The sequence below is a fragment of the Mustela erminea genome, chromosome 2 (genome assembly GCF_009829155.1).
Source record: "Mustela erminea isolate mMusErm1 chromosome 2, mMusErm1.Pri, whole genome shotgun sequence".
NCBI lineage: Eukaryota > Metazoa > Chordata > Mammalia > Carnivora > Mustelidae > Mustela > Mustela erminea.
In genome coordinates, this window is record NC_045615.1 from 102,156,338 (window position 1) to 102,174,119 (window position 17,782).

The 17,782-nt window shown below is 49.2% G+C and overlaps 1 protein-coding gene across 3 annotated transcripts in view; it reads left to right on the plus strand.

The window, feature by feature from the left end:
- Positions 1 to 17,782, plus strand: part of CRMP1 (collapsin response mediator protein 1) — a 71,759-nt gene that overhangs the window by 24,062 nt on the left and 29,915 nt on the right. For all 3 annotated transcript variants that reach the window (XM_032333797.1, XM_032333800.1, XM_032333799.1), the window contains exons 2-4: positions 122 to 210; positions 5,269 to 5,453; positions 9,666 to 9,830. In XM_032333797.1, the coding sequence (XP_032189688.1) occupies positions 122 to 210; positions 5,269 to 5,453; positions 9,666 to 9,830 (439 nt within the window). The remainder of the gene's footprint in view (positions 1 to 121; positions 211 to 5,268; positions 5,454 to 9,665; positions 9,831 to 17,782) is intronic.

A 17,782-nucleotide genomic window follows, 5' to 3' on the forward strand; every position in this document is an offset into this window, starting at 1 on the left:
GGGACTTTATTATGCCATTTCTTTACTTTTGAAAATACTTAGATAACTTTATTATTAAAAGTTAAAACAAAAATTCTTGGCTTTTCCCTAGTGACACTTGATACTTTGCTTGGCTTTTCAGAGTGACCGGCTCCTCATCAAGGGTGGACGGATCATCAATGATGATCAGTCCTTCTATGCCGATGTCTACCTGGAAGATGGACTTATAAAGTGAGTTGACCAAAACACACCTTTTTTTTTTTGAAGATTTTATTTTTTCAGTAAGCTCTACGCCTGATGTGGAGCTCAAACTTAAGACCTTGAGATCCAGAGCTGCTTGCTCCCCTGACTGAGCCTGCCCAGCATCCCCAAAACATGGGTTTTAAGAAGCCAGTCTTGGGGTGTTGGGGTGGCTTGGTTGCTTGACCATCTAACTCTTGATTTTAGCTCAGGAGTTGTGAGATGGAGCCCTGTGTTGGACTCCCTGCTCAGCAGAGTCTGCTTGTCTCTGTCTACCTCTGCTTGCTGTCTCAGTCTCTTTCTCTCTCTCAAATAATTCTTTAAAAAAAAAAAAAAGCCAGTCTCCCCAGGCTGCTGGGACCTTAGAGTTCTGCCCAGAATGACGGTGCTGTGAATATCAGGGATACAAAGGTCTGGGGAGGTCGAAACTGCAGGTGGGGAGGGGCTAGAGATTCTGGAATGTTCCTGCTGCACCAGCCCTATGCAGGCCATCAGAAGCACAAGGAGGTGGGAAGTACACCTGGCAGGACAGTGAGGTCCAAATGCTGCCCCACATTGTCAGCTCGGGGCAAGGCGCAGAGGCCCCCCTAATACACAGGACTGACTTCACAGCTCTGTGACCTGCCCACAGTGTCTGGATTGGGTGAAGGGAGCCAGGAGAAAAAAGAAGAATGTTAGGACAGGGCCGTGGTCTGCACTGGGCTGGAGGGTTCCTGCACCTTGTCCCTTTTGGCTTCCTCTCTCGCTGTGACATCCCAGTGTGTTCTATCTGCTCGGTCACTGTAACAAAAAACCCCAGGCTGGGCAGCTGGGCAGCTGAAACAAGAGACATTTATTTCTCCCAGACTGGAGGCTGCCAGTCCTGGCTCAGGGCGCTGGTGGCGACGGTTCCGTCTGAGATCTCTCTCCTTGGCTTTTGGAGGGTGTCTTCCCACCCTGTGCTCACAGGGTCGTCCCATGTGCGCATGTGCACAGGACATCCCTTCTGTTGGATAAGGGCCCCACCCAAATGGCCTCCTTTTAATGTAGCCGCCTCTTGAGAAGCCCCGTCTCCAAATACAGTCACATTCTGAGATGCTGGGGGTCAGGGCTTCAACATAGAAGTTAGGGGGCTCCCAGCTCAGCCCACAACACCAGACTGGTTTTGATGGGGCGACCACATTTTACTGGCTAGTCACGGAGAGGTTCAACTCTCTTTCTTTCACATGGTAAGTGCCCTGGTTTCACTCGCATCTTCCCCTGGAGTCTGGAAGAGCAGGAACCAGAGACTGTCTCAGCTTCCAGCCTGGGCTGCTGAAGCAGGAAGGAAAGGCAGAGGGGAGTGTGAATGAGGTGAAGGTCAAATGGAAATGGGGTCTGTTAACGGGACCATCTGTAGGCTTTGCTGAGGAGGAGGAATGGGGAGGGGGTGGAGAGGGGAAGGTTAGAAGGGAGGAAGGAGGAGGGAGGCAGGGAAGAGGGGAGTGGGGAGTAGGTGAGGGGATAAGAGGGAGCTGTGGATGGCCATGAACATGGAGAGACCATGTCCACAACCTGTCCAGTGAAGAGCTCAGGAGAGCAGGGAGCCCTTCTCTGCCTCCCTCTGCCTACCCCAACTCCAGTCCCGGATTCCGACCATTTCAAGTCCTGCCCAAGCCTCTCTTCCTCCACTGGATTCCTTCCTCTTGCTTCTTCCCAGCCACACTGAAAACATGGTACCCGCTGACTTAGCCCAGCAGCTCTCACCTGGAACCTTGCACCTCTGGCTGGAACACCTTGCCCCACCCCACGTTCTCATTTCACTGCCCTCCCCCCACCTCACTCCCCAACCCCTATCTGTCCTGTGGGTCTTGCTCATGTGGTTCCTCCTACAGGAAGCTTTCCCTGACGCCCATGCTGGCAGCATTCCCCTGCTGGCCAGCCTGTGTGCCTGTCCCCACAGTCCCCAAGCTGCACTTGACCCTCACTAGGGACATGGCCTTAGTCAGTGCCGGATACGGAAGGTACCAGGAGTATTGATAGGAAGTGTAGCAGAGGAACCCTGGCCTGTCAGGCAGCAGGACCTTGGGCTCTTGGTCATAGTACAGGCTGGAATGAGAGGGAGAGAGACAGAGGTGGTGGGGGAGTGATGTTTCTAGGTCAACCCCCTGCTTCGATAAAGACAACCACTCCGGGGTGAACTCTGTTTTGTGGGGCCTCAGGGTTCTGGGGCATGGGCGTAAAGGATGCTGACCCTTTTGCAGGACCACCTACCCACCTGTCACATGGGATTGAGGTTAGCTCTGCAGGAGCCTTGCAGTTCAAGATGTGTATATGTGAAGCAAGTGCTTACCGGGCAAGCTGCATTTATTAAGTGCTTGCTGTATGAGTGAACACCTGGAGTCTTAGGGACTTTGGTAGACCGAGTTGTTCAGGAAATATGCAGTGTCTACCATTCATTATTTGTCAATTCCTCTTAGTCAGAAACCCCTTTTTATTTGACTCTTTCTTCTCCCCACACCTCACTAAGCAGAGCGAGTCTCTGGATGGTCATTTGGAGCATGGAGCCCTGCTGGCTGGGGGGCAGGGGTGGGAGGGCTGAGACCCAGAGGGACCGCCTACACTGACCTCAGGCACAGCCTGGCATAAGGAGGCTCAGTTATGCTCCTTCCCTTTGATTGAACACCAAGAATTCTTCTCTTTTGTGGCCATTTGCCCAGTTTTCCTGAAAGCGTGTCAGCTGTGTTTGTGTTAAATCGGTTAGGATTCATTGAGGGTTCCATCCAGTTTGCGAGGGCTGGTGACTCAGACGCTAGCCGCAGAGCACTTGTGTGGGGGGCGAGGGTGGTGTTGGGGGTGCGGGGAGGGAGATAGTTCTGGCTAATCCTTGGAGCCTCCTGTTCTGCACACACTGCCATGGAGAGCCATTGTGTTCTTTCTCCTAATGCGCTGGCAGGTCCATCCAGGTTAATCCCAGTCTGGGGAGAACCTGCTCCTTCGATGTAAGAGACGCCGGAAGGCAAGTAAGGCTGGTGGGCAGAGGCTAGATATTATATTAGACTTGGGGGGATTTGGCTTGAGTCCATACCCACCACTGACTTGCTGTGCAGCCTTGGACAAGTCAACATACCTCTCTGAATTCCATTTTCCCCCTTAGCAGAATGCGTTTACTTCTTATAAAGAGAGGCAACTGTCATGCCTTTAAAATGGGCCCCTAACGGTAGTACTTGGCACTGCAACACGGTGACTGAGTCACACACCCACTCAGGCTCCAGGTACCCACACGAGGGGCTGTATGTGTGTATAGCCCAATGCCCACTCTGGGTCACGCCCAAGCCTCTGCCAGCATTAACCATTTGAACAGGATCCCGTTTTCTCAAAAAGCCAGTTGAAGCATGAAATGAGATGATCTGGAAAGTGCTTAGGAGAGCCGGCTCTCAGGGGTAACCTGCTCCAGGTGAAAGGTTGGGGGCCATCTCCTCCTGGGCCCCCTGCTCTTCAGCTCCTAATGTATCTCCACGTGTTTGGAGGCGGACAGTAGGAGGATCGGGCACAGCTGGAGTCTGCACATCGAGTTGGAGGTGAGAGAGGGAAGGACATGGCATTAGAGGCAGCAGCACCATGCTTGTGGCTGTGGTCACAGTAGTGGTCCCTGGACCCGTGTTTTTGCTAGAATTATTTTCAGTTTCAGGACAGAGTACGATGCCCCAATTCTGTGGGAAAGCCCAAGAGGAGCCCTCTTCCCACCCACCATAACTTGCTTAGACCAGCCCTGTGCAGGGGTCCAGAGGAGCCAGGATCGTCTTCTTTAGCTGCTCAGGTGTGGATTCTCTTTGGGACCTGACGTGGTGGTCCCTGCAGCAACACTTGCCTGTATCTTCATTACGGGTGTTTTCTGTATCTTACAGTATTGTTGCCTCATCTGAAGAGTTCAGAGCCACTGTATTTTTTTTTTAAATAAAAAGTGCTCCTGTTCAGACCTTGTGGTCTTCACCAGGCGTTGACCTTGGAGGCTCTCTTCTTTGTTCTAGTTCTGGCTGAGCCTCCCTTCCAATATGTCTCCTGCCTGTGGTTCCAACAGATGAAACAGCTGCTACTGTAGAGGGCAAGTCTTCCAATTTCTTAGGCTCTTCTCCCTTCTCCCTCCCATTGGAATTTCTACCCCTTCTGGCACCTAACACGTTGGGGAACAGAAGGGATGTCAGCAGGTTCAGAAAAATTCTGCTGTCCCCAGTGTGATTCCCTCCAGTCAGGTGCTACGATGTTTGTGGCTTTTTCTTGCAGGGACTGGGAAGCTAAGTAGCTTTCCTGAGGTCAGTGCTCAGGAGAGTGAAAATGATAATCTCAGTTGCCTGTCTGCATTAGCTTGCCACGGCTGCTGTAACAACATACCACACACACTGGGCAGTTTAAACAACAGATGTTCATTCTCTTGTGGGTCTGGAGGCTGGAAGTCTGAGATCAGGAGGTGGGCGGGTTGGTTTCTTTGAGGCCTCTCTCCTTGGAGTGTAGAAGGACATCTTCTCCCCGTGTCCTCATGTGGTCAACCCTCTGTATGGGTCTGTGTTCTGATCTCCTCTTCTTACAAAGACACCAAGCCTATTGGATTAGGGCCCACAGGGACAAACTCATTTTACCATTATTGTCCCTGTAAAGGCCAGTCCTCAAATACAGTCACATTCTGAGGTCCTTGGGGTTAGAGCATCAACATACAGCTTTTGGGAGGGTCCCACTTCAGCCTGTAACACTACTTCTCATGGTCTGCAGAGCTAGGGGGACGGTACACCCTGTCTCCTGCAATCTGGATCATCAAAGTAGTTGATAAAAGTATTCTAAGAACTCTGGAGTTCTAGGCTAGTCTGAGGACCCTTTGCCACCACCATCCCCTGGAAGACTTCCCGGATTCCTGGACTGGTGAAGCAGCCCACCACCTTATACTCCCTACCCCTGCCTGAGCATTCTCTGTCTACCCAGCACCCTGCCTAGGACCTGGCTCAGGAATGTTTACCTAATGGAACTGAAGCTGCACAGTTGGCTGCCATGTTGTCTTTCCTTTAAGAACCAAAGGCCAATTTGGTTGTTTGTTTCCAGACAAATAGGAGAGAACTTAATAGTTCCTGGTGGAGTGAAGACCATCGAGGCCAATGGACGGATGGTGATTCCTGGAGGTATCGATGTCAACACGTACCTGCAGAAGCCGTCCCAGGGGATGACCGCTGCCGATGACTTCTTCCAAGGGACCAGGGCAGCGCTGGCAGGCGGGACCACGATGATCAGTGAGTTGAACCCCTGCCTTAGGCACATGGGCCGTGACTTTGGTTCGTCATGACCAGTGGCAGCAGAAATACCACATTCTCAATCTACACTAGGCAATTTGCTCAGGGGACCAATTCATGTAATTCTCATCACAACCTACCATAAAGACTGGCACTGGTGGTACAGGGAGGATTTTATAGGCAATCCAGACACTTAAAAGTTTAAATTATTTTAATGCATTGGAAGATAAATAACTAGCACTAGCACATCACGGGTGCTGTTGCATTGGGTGAGATTGAAATTAACATTTAAATTTTTAGAAATGGTGAGCTGATCTAAAGAAAAGTATTAAGGAAAGAATGATATGGTTTGCAGGGAAATAAAGCAAAAAATTCCTGAACCTGGTGTGCACATGGCTAAAGTTTTGGGACAAAGGATATAGGTGTTATGAAGAAAGATGGGAGAGGAGAGGCTGAAAAAAGTTGCTGAAGGTGACACAGTGGGAAAGTGGTTGTTCTAATCAGTGTTGATGCAGTAATGCCAAGATAACGCTACATAATGAATAGTCCCCAGACTTCAAGCGTCACTTGTTCTCTTGGTGAATGATCGGAGGGACTAGAAGCAGGATGGAGTGATTCTGCCTCAGGATTTGGGTTGGGTTCAGATGGGCACCATGGAGCTCCCACCCTGGAACCAACACTCAGCTCAACCATGCCCTTCTCCTGGCAGACAACAGAAGTACAAGAGGAGTCTGGTAGAAACTTGCCACTCCTCTTACCACCTCATGTCTTCACTTATATGCTGAAGTTCTGTTGGCCAAGGCAAGTTGCATGGCAGAGCCCAAAGTCCCTGGGATTGCACTCTGCCCACCATGAACCCTGGTGAATGTGGGAAGGGAGGAGGCATTGTGTACAAACAAAGCCATCTAGCACAGAGGTTTCCTGGGATCCTGGATTCTTCTACAGTATTTTGCAGTCTCCTGTAGTTTTTGAAGTAGTTTTTCTTTCTTGGATTCTATTTTATTTTATTTTTATTTTTTTTAAAGGTTTTATTTATTTATTGGACAGAGAGAGAGAGAGACATGAGCAGTGGGGAAAGCCAGAAGGAGAGGGAGAAGCAGACTCCCTGCTGAGCAGGGAGCCCAACACAGGGCTTGATCCCAGGACCCTGAGATCATGACCTGAGCTGAAGTCAGACACTTAACCAACTGAGCCACCCAGGTGCCCCTCTTGGATTCCATTTTAATAAATTATTTTAATTAATAAGCAACAGTTGATTTTCAGTGTTCTTTCAACTGTTAGGCTCTCTGGCTGCCCATCTCTCTCCCTCCTAGGAATCCCTTTGGAAGTATGCTGGGCTAGAGTTGGCCATGGCAGGTGGAGCTCATGTGTCAGAGCCTCCTTGTCCCCCTGATTCAGGAGGGGATGGCCCAGCTCATGAGGCAAGCACAGTCCTGGTCACTTCTCCACAAGACAGCCTTTTGTCTGCTGGTTGGGAAAGTGGGAGGAGCCCCAGTGTTGGACCTGTATGGATTTGGACTTCGACCCCAGCTCTCCGGGTTTGATCCTGATCACTGCCACTCAGCACCAGTATGACTGTGGGCAGTATTTAGCCTCCCTGTGCCTCAGCTTTCTCATCTGTAGGATGGGCTTTATTTTCTGAGTCTCCCCCAGCATAGCATTGCTGGAAGACACACATGAGGTTCCTGGGTGTCGTGCATGACATGTGGCAAATACTTGGAAATAGAAGGTCACACAGTGCTGGGAAGTGGAGAGGGAAGTTACAGGCTCAGGGGACCTATGTGGAGTAGAGACAGAGCCCCGAATCAAGAGTCAGGATCTCCAGGGTCTTGCTTTGATCCTTTGAGACCCTTAGGGCAGGGGCTTTATCCACCCCATCTGGAAAAGGGTGATTTTTACAATGTGTTTCATGGAACCCCAAGAACTCGTGGAAGCACTAGGAGGACCATCATGAGGGGTGGGAAGGTTCTGAGTCCCTACCCCATGTTGTCAGCCAACAGATACTTATTGAGGGTGTCTCTGGGCTACGTGTTAGGGGAGGGAAGTACCAAGGTGGACATGGTGCTGGTACCCCAGTGCTTGCAGTCTTATGGGGAGTTATACAGATCATGTATAACTATACGCATATGTCTGTAATCTGTGACTAGGACTACAATATAAAGGGGTGCAAAGAGCTTTGAGCTGAGGGGCAGAGAGCTCAGGGAAGGCTTCCCTGAAAATGCAGCATTCATGCAGAGGTCCGAAGGATGAGTATGAATTCACTGGGTGAAGAGGGTGGAGGGGAGCAGGGATCCAGGAAGAGGGAACAGCAGTGTGAAGCCCCTGTGATGGGAGGACACAGCTTGCGTTGAAGAGACAGAAGAAGGCCTGTGAGGCATGAGTGCAGAGATTCAGAGATGGGATCATGTGAGGTAAGACTGGAAGGTGAGGGTGGTACTGATGGGTCTTGATGGCTGAGGTAAGAATTTTGGACTTTTTCAAATGGGCAATGAGCAGGCATTGAAGTTCAAGCAAGGAATGATGCCATCTGCTTTGGGTTTTAAAGAGACCAGAATAGAGTGGCCTAGATCAGATGTGGCTGGACCAAGGGGAAGTGATTGTAGTAGCTCAGCTGACAGAAGAGGGTAACTAGGATGAGGAGTGTGGCCATGGAGGTGGACAGAGATGGACAGCTCTGGGGATATGTAGGAGGAAAATATAAGTCCTTGGTGATGGGTGATGGGAGTACCTGAGAGAAAGAAAGTGTCAAGAATGACCCTTGGGATCCTCGTTGTGGAATTAAGATGGTAGCCTCAAACTGAAGAGGTTGTAGGGACCAGATTTGCAAGGGGAGGGGGTAACAATGTTGCATGAGGCTTGGGACATTTTAATCTTGATGTGCTTTTGAGTCTTCCTGGTGGAGAGGTCAGGGAAAGAGTTGAGGTCAGAGTTCTGCAGCTAAGAGGGAACGGTACATTTTAATGAGCAGGTGCATTGAAGGGTGGACCAAGCCATAGGATATTTGACCATTTAATGGCCAAGTAGAGGCAGAAGAGTCTACAAGGAGACTGAAGAAAAATGGCCACATTAGTAGAATAAAAGCCAGAAAGCCATGTCGTCATGGAAGCCAAGAGCAGGGAGTGATTCACTGTGTCCCAGGAGGTCCGTTGCAGTCAGGACTGGATGTTTCCATTAAATCTAGAGACATTGAGATTGAATAAATGCAGAGGCTGATGATTTCGACAGTAGAGGAATGAGTGGGCAGAGAATAAAGCTGCACTTTATGGATGTCTGGCTGCGAAGAGTAGATGTTAGGGAAACAGGGTAGTAGCTAGACGGATATGCAAAGTCAAGTGGGGTTTAAAAGTCAGGCATCTCCACTTTCATTTGCTTTACATTTAAGATTTTATTTTGAAAAGAGGTGATGAAGTTAACATGCTTTTAGTTTATAAGGTTGTGTACCTTTCAGCTGTGGCAGCATGGAGTAGTGGGAAGGGGTTCCAACTGCAGCTGACAGGACTCCGCAGGTCTTCTTCCTACCATTTACCTAGTTGTGCAACTTTCGACAAGTTCCTTACCCTCTTTGAGCCTAGTTTCTTCTTCAGCCACTGGAGATATTAATATTGACTTCACAGGATGGTTGTGAGGATTTAATGAGATAATTTATGGAAAGCCTGGTGGCAGTGTCTGAGGCATAATAAGCATTCAATAAATAGTTGTGATACTGCTGCTGTTGCTGCCGATGACAATGACAATGGTGGTGACGATGTCACTGCTGATGGTTTTGGTAATGATTTGACAGTGATGGCAATATTGATGATGGTGGTGGGAGTGATGATGGAGAGGGTGGTGATGGTGATGATGGTGGTGATGGTGATGGTGATGATGATGGTGATGGTGATGATGATGGAGATGTTGATAATAGTGATGGTGTTGATGATGGTGGTGATGATGATGATGGTGATGATGACATAATGATCATGGTAATGGTGATGATGATGTTGGGGATGGTGTTGATGATGGTGATGGTGTTGATGATGGTGATGGTGTTGATGAGGGGTTGATTGTGAGGGTGATGATTAAGGTGGTGATGATGATGATGTCAATGGTGATGATAGTGGTGATGATGGTGTGATCGTGATGATGATGGGGTGAAGAGGGTATTTGAGGCTACCATTGGAATAGCTCAGGTCCTATGCATTTTGGAATGTGATGCATATTTTTCTTTCACAGTTGACCATGTTGTCCCTGAACCTGGGTCTAGCCTTCTGACCTCCTTCGAGAAATGGCATGAGGCAGCTGACACCAAATCCTGCTGCGACTATTCCCTCCATGTGGACATCACAAGCTGGTACGATGGTGTTCGGGAGGAGTTGGAGGTGCTGGTGCAGGACAAAGGTCAGTTAAAGCTTCAGAATGGGGGTATAGTTCTGGAATCCCTGGTTCTTTGGTGGGTCTCAATATATGGACTTAAAAATCCCTTTATCTGCATTTCTTGTGAGTCCAGCTATGAGCTACACACTGCGGCATATACAATGGAAAAAGGAGATCCTCTTTGAGGAGTCTGTCCTCTTCTCCTTCAAGCCCTTTGGAGATATCCCCCTGTTCACAGAAAAAAATCTGATTTTCTTAGCCTGGCACTCAAGGCCCTCAGTGACCTAGGCTCATTTCTCATATTTACCATTATCTTGGATTCATCCCTGGAAGTCTGCTGCACTGCTGGGCCTGTGCTCAGGCACTACTCCCCACTTCCAGGAATGCCCTTTCTTCTATCCAGCTACCCAAGCTCAACTCGCAGCTTCTCCAATTTCCCCAATCAGAATTACTTGTTCCTTGAATGTCTATCTCAGGTTACTCTGGGGGCACCTTCTCCATTGTTGTTGGCTTATGGGACACTGGTTCTCTCTCTTGCTCTTGTATTAAACCCTGAGCTCTCTGGGGTGGAGGGAAGGAGATTGTATCTATCCATCTCTGTATCCCACCCCAATTCCCTTCTGTTTGGACTCACACCACGTGTCCCTGCACGGTGTAGACACTACAATGTGCATTGTGTTGAGGTGAATTGAACTGAAGATACACAAAGCAAAGAGTAGGGAAAAAATGAACTATGGCGGGAATGGTCAGTCTGGAGAGGGGCAGTTCTGGATGCTCTCGGAAGAGGCCGCTTCGCATGAAGGAAATGCTCCAAAGAGAACGCAAGGGCGTTTTCCATTTTTAAGATAACATATGCTGTATTTTCTCATTATAAAAGTATATTTGCCCCATTGCAAAAAAGTCAGAACATCAAGAGAAGGAAAAAGTCTTTTTTCTTCTTGAGCTTACCCCAGTCACTGCTTACATTCATGTTAAGGATTATTGCTCTGTCGATTTGGATGATTTTCTCCTTATATAGTTATACGATGGCAGTTAGGTGGAATCCTTCTATTTTCACTTAACATTTTATGACTAATCATTACTTTTCATTAATAACTTTTCAGGGCTTGTAATGTACAGTGTAATGGTTAACTTGTTTAGTTATTTTCTTTTTATTGGGCACTTAGGTTTTCTGTTTGCTCTACTCTAAGTAGTGTTATGGTGAACATCTTTGTATATAAACGTCTGTTTGCATTTCTAATTGTTTCCTTAGATTTCCAGAGATGGAATTACAAGATCGACATTTTAACATTTTTCAAGGCTCGTGACACTTACAGCCAAATTACTTTCCTGAAAGATGCACCTTGCATGCCCACAATCCCCGTGTCTCTAGCTCTTTGCATGCTTGTGCCATTGGGTTGTATTTCTTCTACAAAATCCATGCAAATCTGATAAGTCAAATTCAGTCTACCACTGTCCACTGTTCTTCTTTTATCATTAATTATGATAAATACTTTGCATCCCTTTCTATGAATGTCTGGTTATATTCTTTGTCCCCTTATGAGTTTGGGTTTTGTATGTCTGAGTTCTGCATATCAAGAAGGCACTCCATTGCAGTTGCTGTGAATCACACTCTTGTTTTGTATAGAATCATAATCCAATCACAATCCAATCATGATCCATAATTTACAATTTTGTATCTCATTTTTCTCAACTAACGTTAAATCCTGAGCAGTTTCCCACTTACCCTATGGGCTTCATCACATCGGTTTTAGCAGCTTGGCTGTGTATGGGGGTGTGAAGAGTCAGGTAGAACACCAGCATCGCAAAACTGTCTCAGGAGGGTCCCACAGCTCTGTGGGCGAGGGGCATTTTGTGCGGTCCTATGTATTTCATTGTCTTAGTAGAGGACAGAGAATTCTCTTCCCCTGACCAGAAACTTGCAAGGAAGTGACTTGGAGAAGTTTTTAGGTGCATTCATGGTTTTAGGTGTCTGACTAATATCATAGAATGTTTTCTATTGATTTAAGTTTCAGAATTAGTGCCTGTTTATTCAGAGACAATATGGAAGTGTCTAACATAGAAAGTGATAATTAAGAATTTGTCTTTCCAGGCATCTTTCCTATTTGTGTAAGTGTGTCCACACTCAAACACACATAATTCTCACGTGAGCAGACCTGTATTGTACCTTACCTTGCATGATGGTTTTTTTTTTTTTCCACGCAATAAAACATCATGGCTCACCAGGCCTCTCCACTTAACAATTGTGTGACCTTGGGGCAATCACTCAACCTCTCTGTGCCTCAGTTTCCCCAGCTGGAAAATAGAGGTTGGAACCTCAAATGAGAGGGTATAAAGTGCTTAGAACACCATTGGCTCCTGGTAAGGATTCTGTACTTTTAGTTATTACTTTTATCATCATTCGATCATAAGACCCCCAGAGTGTTCAGTTTTATGGAGGTACTGGATTGATCTCCTTCCTATTGGAAAATTTTAAAAAATTGTGTGGTCAGGGCTCACTGAAGCAAAACCTGAGGTGGAGACTGGGGTGCAGGAAATGAGTGTGGATTGGTTTCCTTTTTGCTACTGTAACAAGCCCCCTTCCCCCATTTGTGGTTTAAAATGACCCAAATGGCAGTTCTGGAGATGGGGAGTCTGAAGTGGGCTTTAGGGCTGAGGTCAAGGTGCTGGGGGGCCCTGGAGGGAGCCCTTCCTTGCCTTTTCCGGCCCCACCAGGCTGCCTGCATGCTGGCTGGTGACACTAACCTTCCAGACACCACCGCCCCCCCCCTCGCCCCCCCCCCCCGCACCGCCCCCCCCCCATTGACTCTGACTTCTCCCCTGCTTTTCCTTAAAAAGGACCCTGGTGATCTCACTAGGCCCTCTCAGGTAATACAGGATGATCTTTTATCTCAGTCTCCTTCATTTAATGCCATCTGCAGATTCCCTTTGTTGTGGGCGGAACATATTCATAGGTTCTGAGGATTAGGGTGGGGACATCTTTGGGGGGGTTATTTTGCCCCCACCCCCCAGCATGATCACAGGATCAGCCACTGGGAGCAGAGCCCAGAGTACAAGATCAGCCGCAGGGAGCTCTGAGACCTGGACACCCTGCCACTGGATCCCAGGGAAGCCAAGGGGGTGGGGACTTCATAGCTCCTCGCCAGCCAGGCACTGGGTGAGGCCCTCTGGGAGGGGGCATGACCTTGAGCGAGGCTGCTCTGTGCAGGGAGGGTGATTCACACAGGGCTGACTGCTGAGAGTCATCTGCCTGCAGCTCTCCCAGCATCAGGGTGTGGGATGATCCCAGCAGTCGGGCTGCCTGGGTTCAAGCCTGCCCTTCGGTGTCCTGGCCAGGTGTTGCTGGGCAAGTCCCCAAGCTGACCTCTCTGGGATTGTTCAGCGACACCACATCCAAAGCACCTGGGCTCTGGTACCAAGTGCAAATCCCACTGTCTGAGCTCATTGTTAATTCTCCACCCTGATGCCAGGTCTTTGTTGTCATAGCAACCCCAGAGGGAGGTTGGGGGGTGGCTTTTCTTAGGTACCACGGAGGCTGAGCTACTGAGTCCAGCTGAATCCCGGCATAGGGGACCTCAAGCAGGGCTTGCTGCCCGCACGTCTCTTGATACACCCCATGGGGAGAGAGGAAAGCGGTGCCCTCTGTGGAGAGGGGTCCCACTCTGGCCTGCCTTGGTGATGCAGGAAGAAGAAGGCAGCCAGGGCCAGGGGCTGTGCCGACACTGGATGGTCTCTGTCAGAGCATCAGACTGCCTGGAGAAGGGCTGGTGTCTGTGCGGCCACCCACAGGCGTGGGGACCTCAATAGAAGAGCTTTGGGCAGAAAACTTCATGTTGTCTCGGGGGTCCCGCACCTGCTCCCCAGCTCCCCCGTCCCAGGAACTCGAGGCAATGCGCTCCCTTAGGCAGGCAGGATCCAACACATTTAGCCCCTCTCCTGCGGGGGCTTCCTCCTCGTTCATTGTTCGGTGGCCCCTGGGCCGCCATTTCATTGTGGTGTATCTGAGACATGCAGGGAGGCCCCAAACCAGTGTCCGATGGTAGAGGCCATCCTCAGGGATGGGCTCAAATAACCACATCTCCTAGAAGCCTTCCGTGCTTGCTCAGCACTCCAGGCGGGTTCAACAACCACGAACTCCCCCTCCGAACTCCCACGGCCCCAGAGGGGTTTTCTCCAGCAGAGCTGTGGGGCTCAGGGCTCTTGCTGTCTTCATCTGGCCTCTGGACCGAGACTGCGCAGGGAGAGGTGGGTTTTTCTCTTCTCTATTCCTGGCCTGCAGTGGTGTCCCACTCACTTGTCTCACTGGTAGCAGGAAGCACTCAGAGCAGATCATGGGTTCTCCTCCTGAGCCAAGGAACTCTTAAGAACCTGCCAGAGCCAGGCTCCAGGCCTGTTGAGCCCAAATTCCCAGAGGGATGTGTTTGCAAAGCTCAGGTGTTCTGATACAAAGCAGGGTCAGGATCGCTGGCTCAGGGACTGTGTGTGCCCCTGTGTCAGGGTTTTAGGAAAGACCCAAAGGAACATCAACCTTCTGTGACCCCCAGACCCGAGGTTGGGTCTCAGGCTCCCCTTCACATCCCCTGAAGGAGACCCCAGGGCCCGAACCCTCGGCTCTAGGATGGGTGGGCCAGCAAAGTGCCCTCCTCTGAGGCCCCGAGGGTTAACACCGACAGGCTGTAGGGGTTGCTAGGACCCAAGGGTCTGGAGGGGAAACAAGAAATTTGAGGATCCCCAGTAGAGGCTGGCCCCTATCCAGGGCACTTGTTCTTGCCCTTTCCTTCCTGTTGGCCAGTCCTGTGTCCAAGGTTGGGGGGATGGGTTACAAAGGATATTGTTGTCAGTGCTCCTAAGTGCATGGATTCCTTCTTACCCCAAGGCAAGTAGCGCTGTCCTGAGCCTTGGCTCAAGCCCCTTCCCCTCCTTTGTGCACTTGCAGCTTCATCAAAACACACGTGGGATCGTCTACAAGCTCCACCCAGCCCCACCTGGTCTTTCTCCTTCCCAAGGTGCTCCGTGAATGGTGGTGACCTCAGGGCTCCAGTCCAGGCTCACCTTCCTGTGGGGCCCTCAGCTTCTGTAGTGTCCTCACTATCCATCCGCCTGTGACCCCCATCCCAACTCGTGTGTGATACAGCTCCCAGGATGCCCCCAGGGGACTCAGACTTATTACCAGTTTCTCTCAAACCCATTACCTCTTCCTGTGAACTCTGCTATCTGTCACTCTGGGTCCCCATCTCCATGGGGGGCACCCCTGTCCAGCCAGTCCCTCTCTCTCCCTCCCCCATCCATCAGTGGATCCATGCCTTTGCATTTACAGCAGTTCAACTTGGACTCTGGGTCTCCCCCGAAGTCCCTTCCCGGATGTGGGGCTCACTGTGTCTTGTCCAGATTCCTCCTCAGCCTCATCCCTGGGCTCTGCCTCCAGTGTTATCCTGCTGGTGCATTCCAGCCATCGATGTGGGATTTAAAAAAGCAATTAGTGTGAACACCTGGAGTGGCTTCCCCAGTGTCCCCAGGCTCAGTGCCAAGCTGCTCATGTGGCTTTCAAGGGCTTTCCCTCAGATGCTTGCACATGGGAGTGGTTCAGTAAGTAATGGGGAGCTGAGTTCCTGAAAGATGTCTTACTGAATTCTCTACCCCAAGTGTTTAGCACACACCTGGCATAGAGTAAATTCTCGGTAAATACTTAGTGCATGAATGACCAAGTTAGGGAAGAAAGCGAGGGAGAGAGGAACATGCCTGGTCTCCTTTCCTAGAGCATTTTTAGCACACCCCCTTCTGAGTCAGAGGGCCTGCCCAGGAATCTTGATGGCCATCATCATTGGACTGTACGATCAAGGGCAGGATATTTTCAGGACAGGAAGTCAATGTAGAGCTCATATAGTTCAGTCCGCCTGTTTCAGAAGTGGAAACAGAAGCTCAGAGAGATCTAGTCCCTTCCCCAGTATCACACAGCAGCTAGCACTTGGACTCAGCTTTCTCTGATAGAGCTGCTGCTAGAGCGCTTTTGGTGTCTTTGTGAGAATTGCAAAAAGGCACCCTCTTGGGGTGCTCCATCGGAAGAACATGCCCTTCTCCCAGGGCATGGGCTTGGCAGCTGGGGCTCAGGCTAGATTTAGCCTCCTTGGACGGTCTCTTTGCTGGGAGCCCTTAGCCAGAGTACAGGTTATGACTCCTCAGCGCTACTCCCCAGCCCCTGACCTCCTTGCCAGGTGCTCTTTACGCTGCATTCAGGCTGCCGAAAGAACAGGTGGACAGCGCGTCTCCCAAAGACAAGCTCAGCCTGTGGGATATGAAAGCCATCACTCAGCGCTCGAATCCATCTTTAGATCAAGCACTTTATGGCTTATTTTAGAAATCTCAAAATACAAGAGGAAGTTATTCTAGAAAATGGTTGTGCCAGCATGCTGTGTGGCCTTGGCAGGGGAGAATGCCTATGGGATCGGATTTTTTATAAACCCCCGACAGGGGAGTCCTGCCTGTGTTTTCTGAGCCATAGACCCCAGCCACTATTAATAGTACTTATTGGTTTTGTTGGATGGTGGCAGCATTTCAGTCTCAAATAGAAACTTAATTTAGAAATTTTGAAAAGAAGAGAGAGAGAAAGAAAAAAAAACAAGCCAGGCAAAGAGGAGAGGAACTCACATTGCTGGGCTGTGTCACTTGGGTCAAGTGTTTAGCCTGTGTTACTTGGGTGTGTTCTAAGAACAGCAACACAAAGACAATGGTGTCATTACACCATTGGTATGAACCCTCTGGATCTTTCTGTGGGAACTTCCATAGTCTATTGCATTGCCCTGTGTATCAGCCAGCTTTTGCTGTGTAACAAACCATTCAAAACTCAGGACTTAAAATAATAATCATTAATCATCTCATGACTCTGTAGGTTGGCAACTACAGCTGCAGATGGGTTTCTCTCCTGATCTTGCCTTGGCTCACACACTCAGACATTTGGGCCTCAGCTGGGATGGCTGGGGAGATGCTCCCCACATGATCTTGTGTCCTCTAATGGGCCCTCTACAACCACTTGTCTTGGTGGTAGTGCGCCAATGGATGAACATGGAAGCTGAAAGCTTCCTCTTGAAGATTAAACTTAGTACACACACATCCTCATTTCAATTGTGGCCTGTTGGTCAAGTCATGTCACAACATCGCAGGTTCAAGGGACGGGGGTAAAAGATTCCACCTCTGAAGGGAGGAACCTGGAAGAATTTGTGGCCATTTTAATCTCAATAGTGTCCTATCTGGCCACAGGTAGTATAGTTCTCTTTCATTCAACATACTCTCACCTCCACAAATTTCCATTCGGTTATGGCCTCAGGTTCAGAGTCTAGGATCTCGTGATGAACATCTATGGAAGATGTGGATGAGGTTTCTTGGGCATTGCTTCTCTTGATCCAAAGACTTATGAACTTAAGACATAAGCTATGTGCCTTCCCACCCTAGGCACCCCACATATAATGGTGGGACATGGACAGGACCACCACAACAAACACTCCCATTTGAAAAGAGAGAAAGCAAATGATGCATGGTCATAACCCCATCGAAATTCTGGAATCCAGCTGGACACATATTGCCGGGCCGACATTGGAGGGTAGAGAATATTCCTTCGTCAGGGCCAGTATTTCTCCTTGGGAGTAGTTCCCAAGTTAAGGGTTTGGCAAACACCAGTCTGTGGGCCAAATATGGCCCGTGGCCTGTTTCTTATGCAGCTCATCAACCAAGAGTGTTTTTACATTCTTAAGGGTTTTTCAAAACTAAACAATCAAAACAAAATAAAAGCAATGACCAGAAAACAAAGAATATGTGACAGAGACTACATATGGCCCACAAAATCTACAAGATTTACTCTCTGGCCCTTTGAAGAAAAGCTTCCTGTCCCTGGCCCTAGATCATTGTTTGCATAGCTCAGGCACTAGCCTGGGGATTCTTGGCTTGACTGTTGGGAGACATAGTTTCCATAAATATGGCCCATG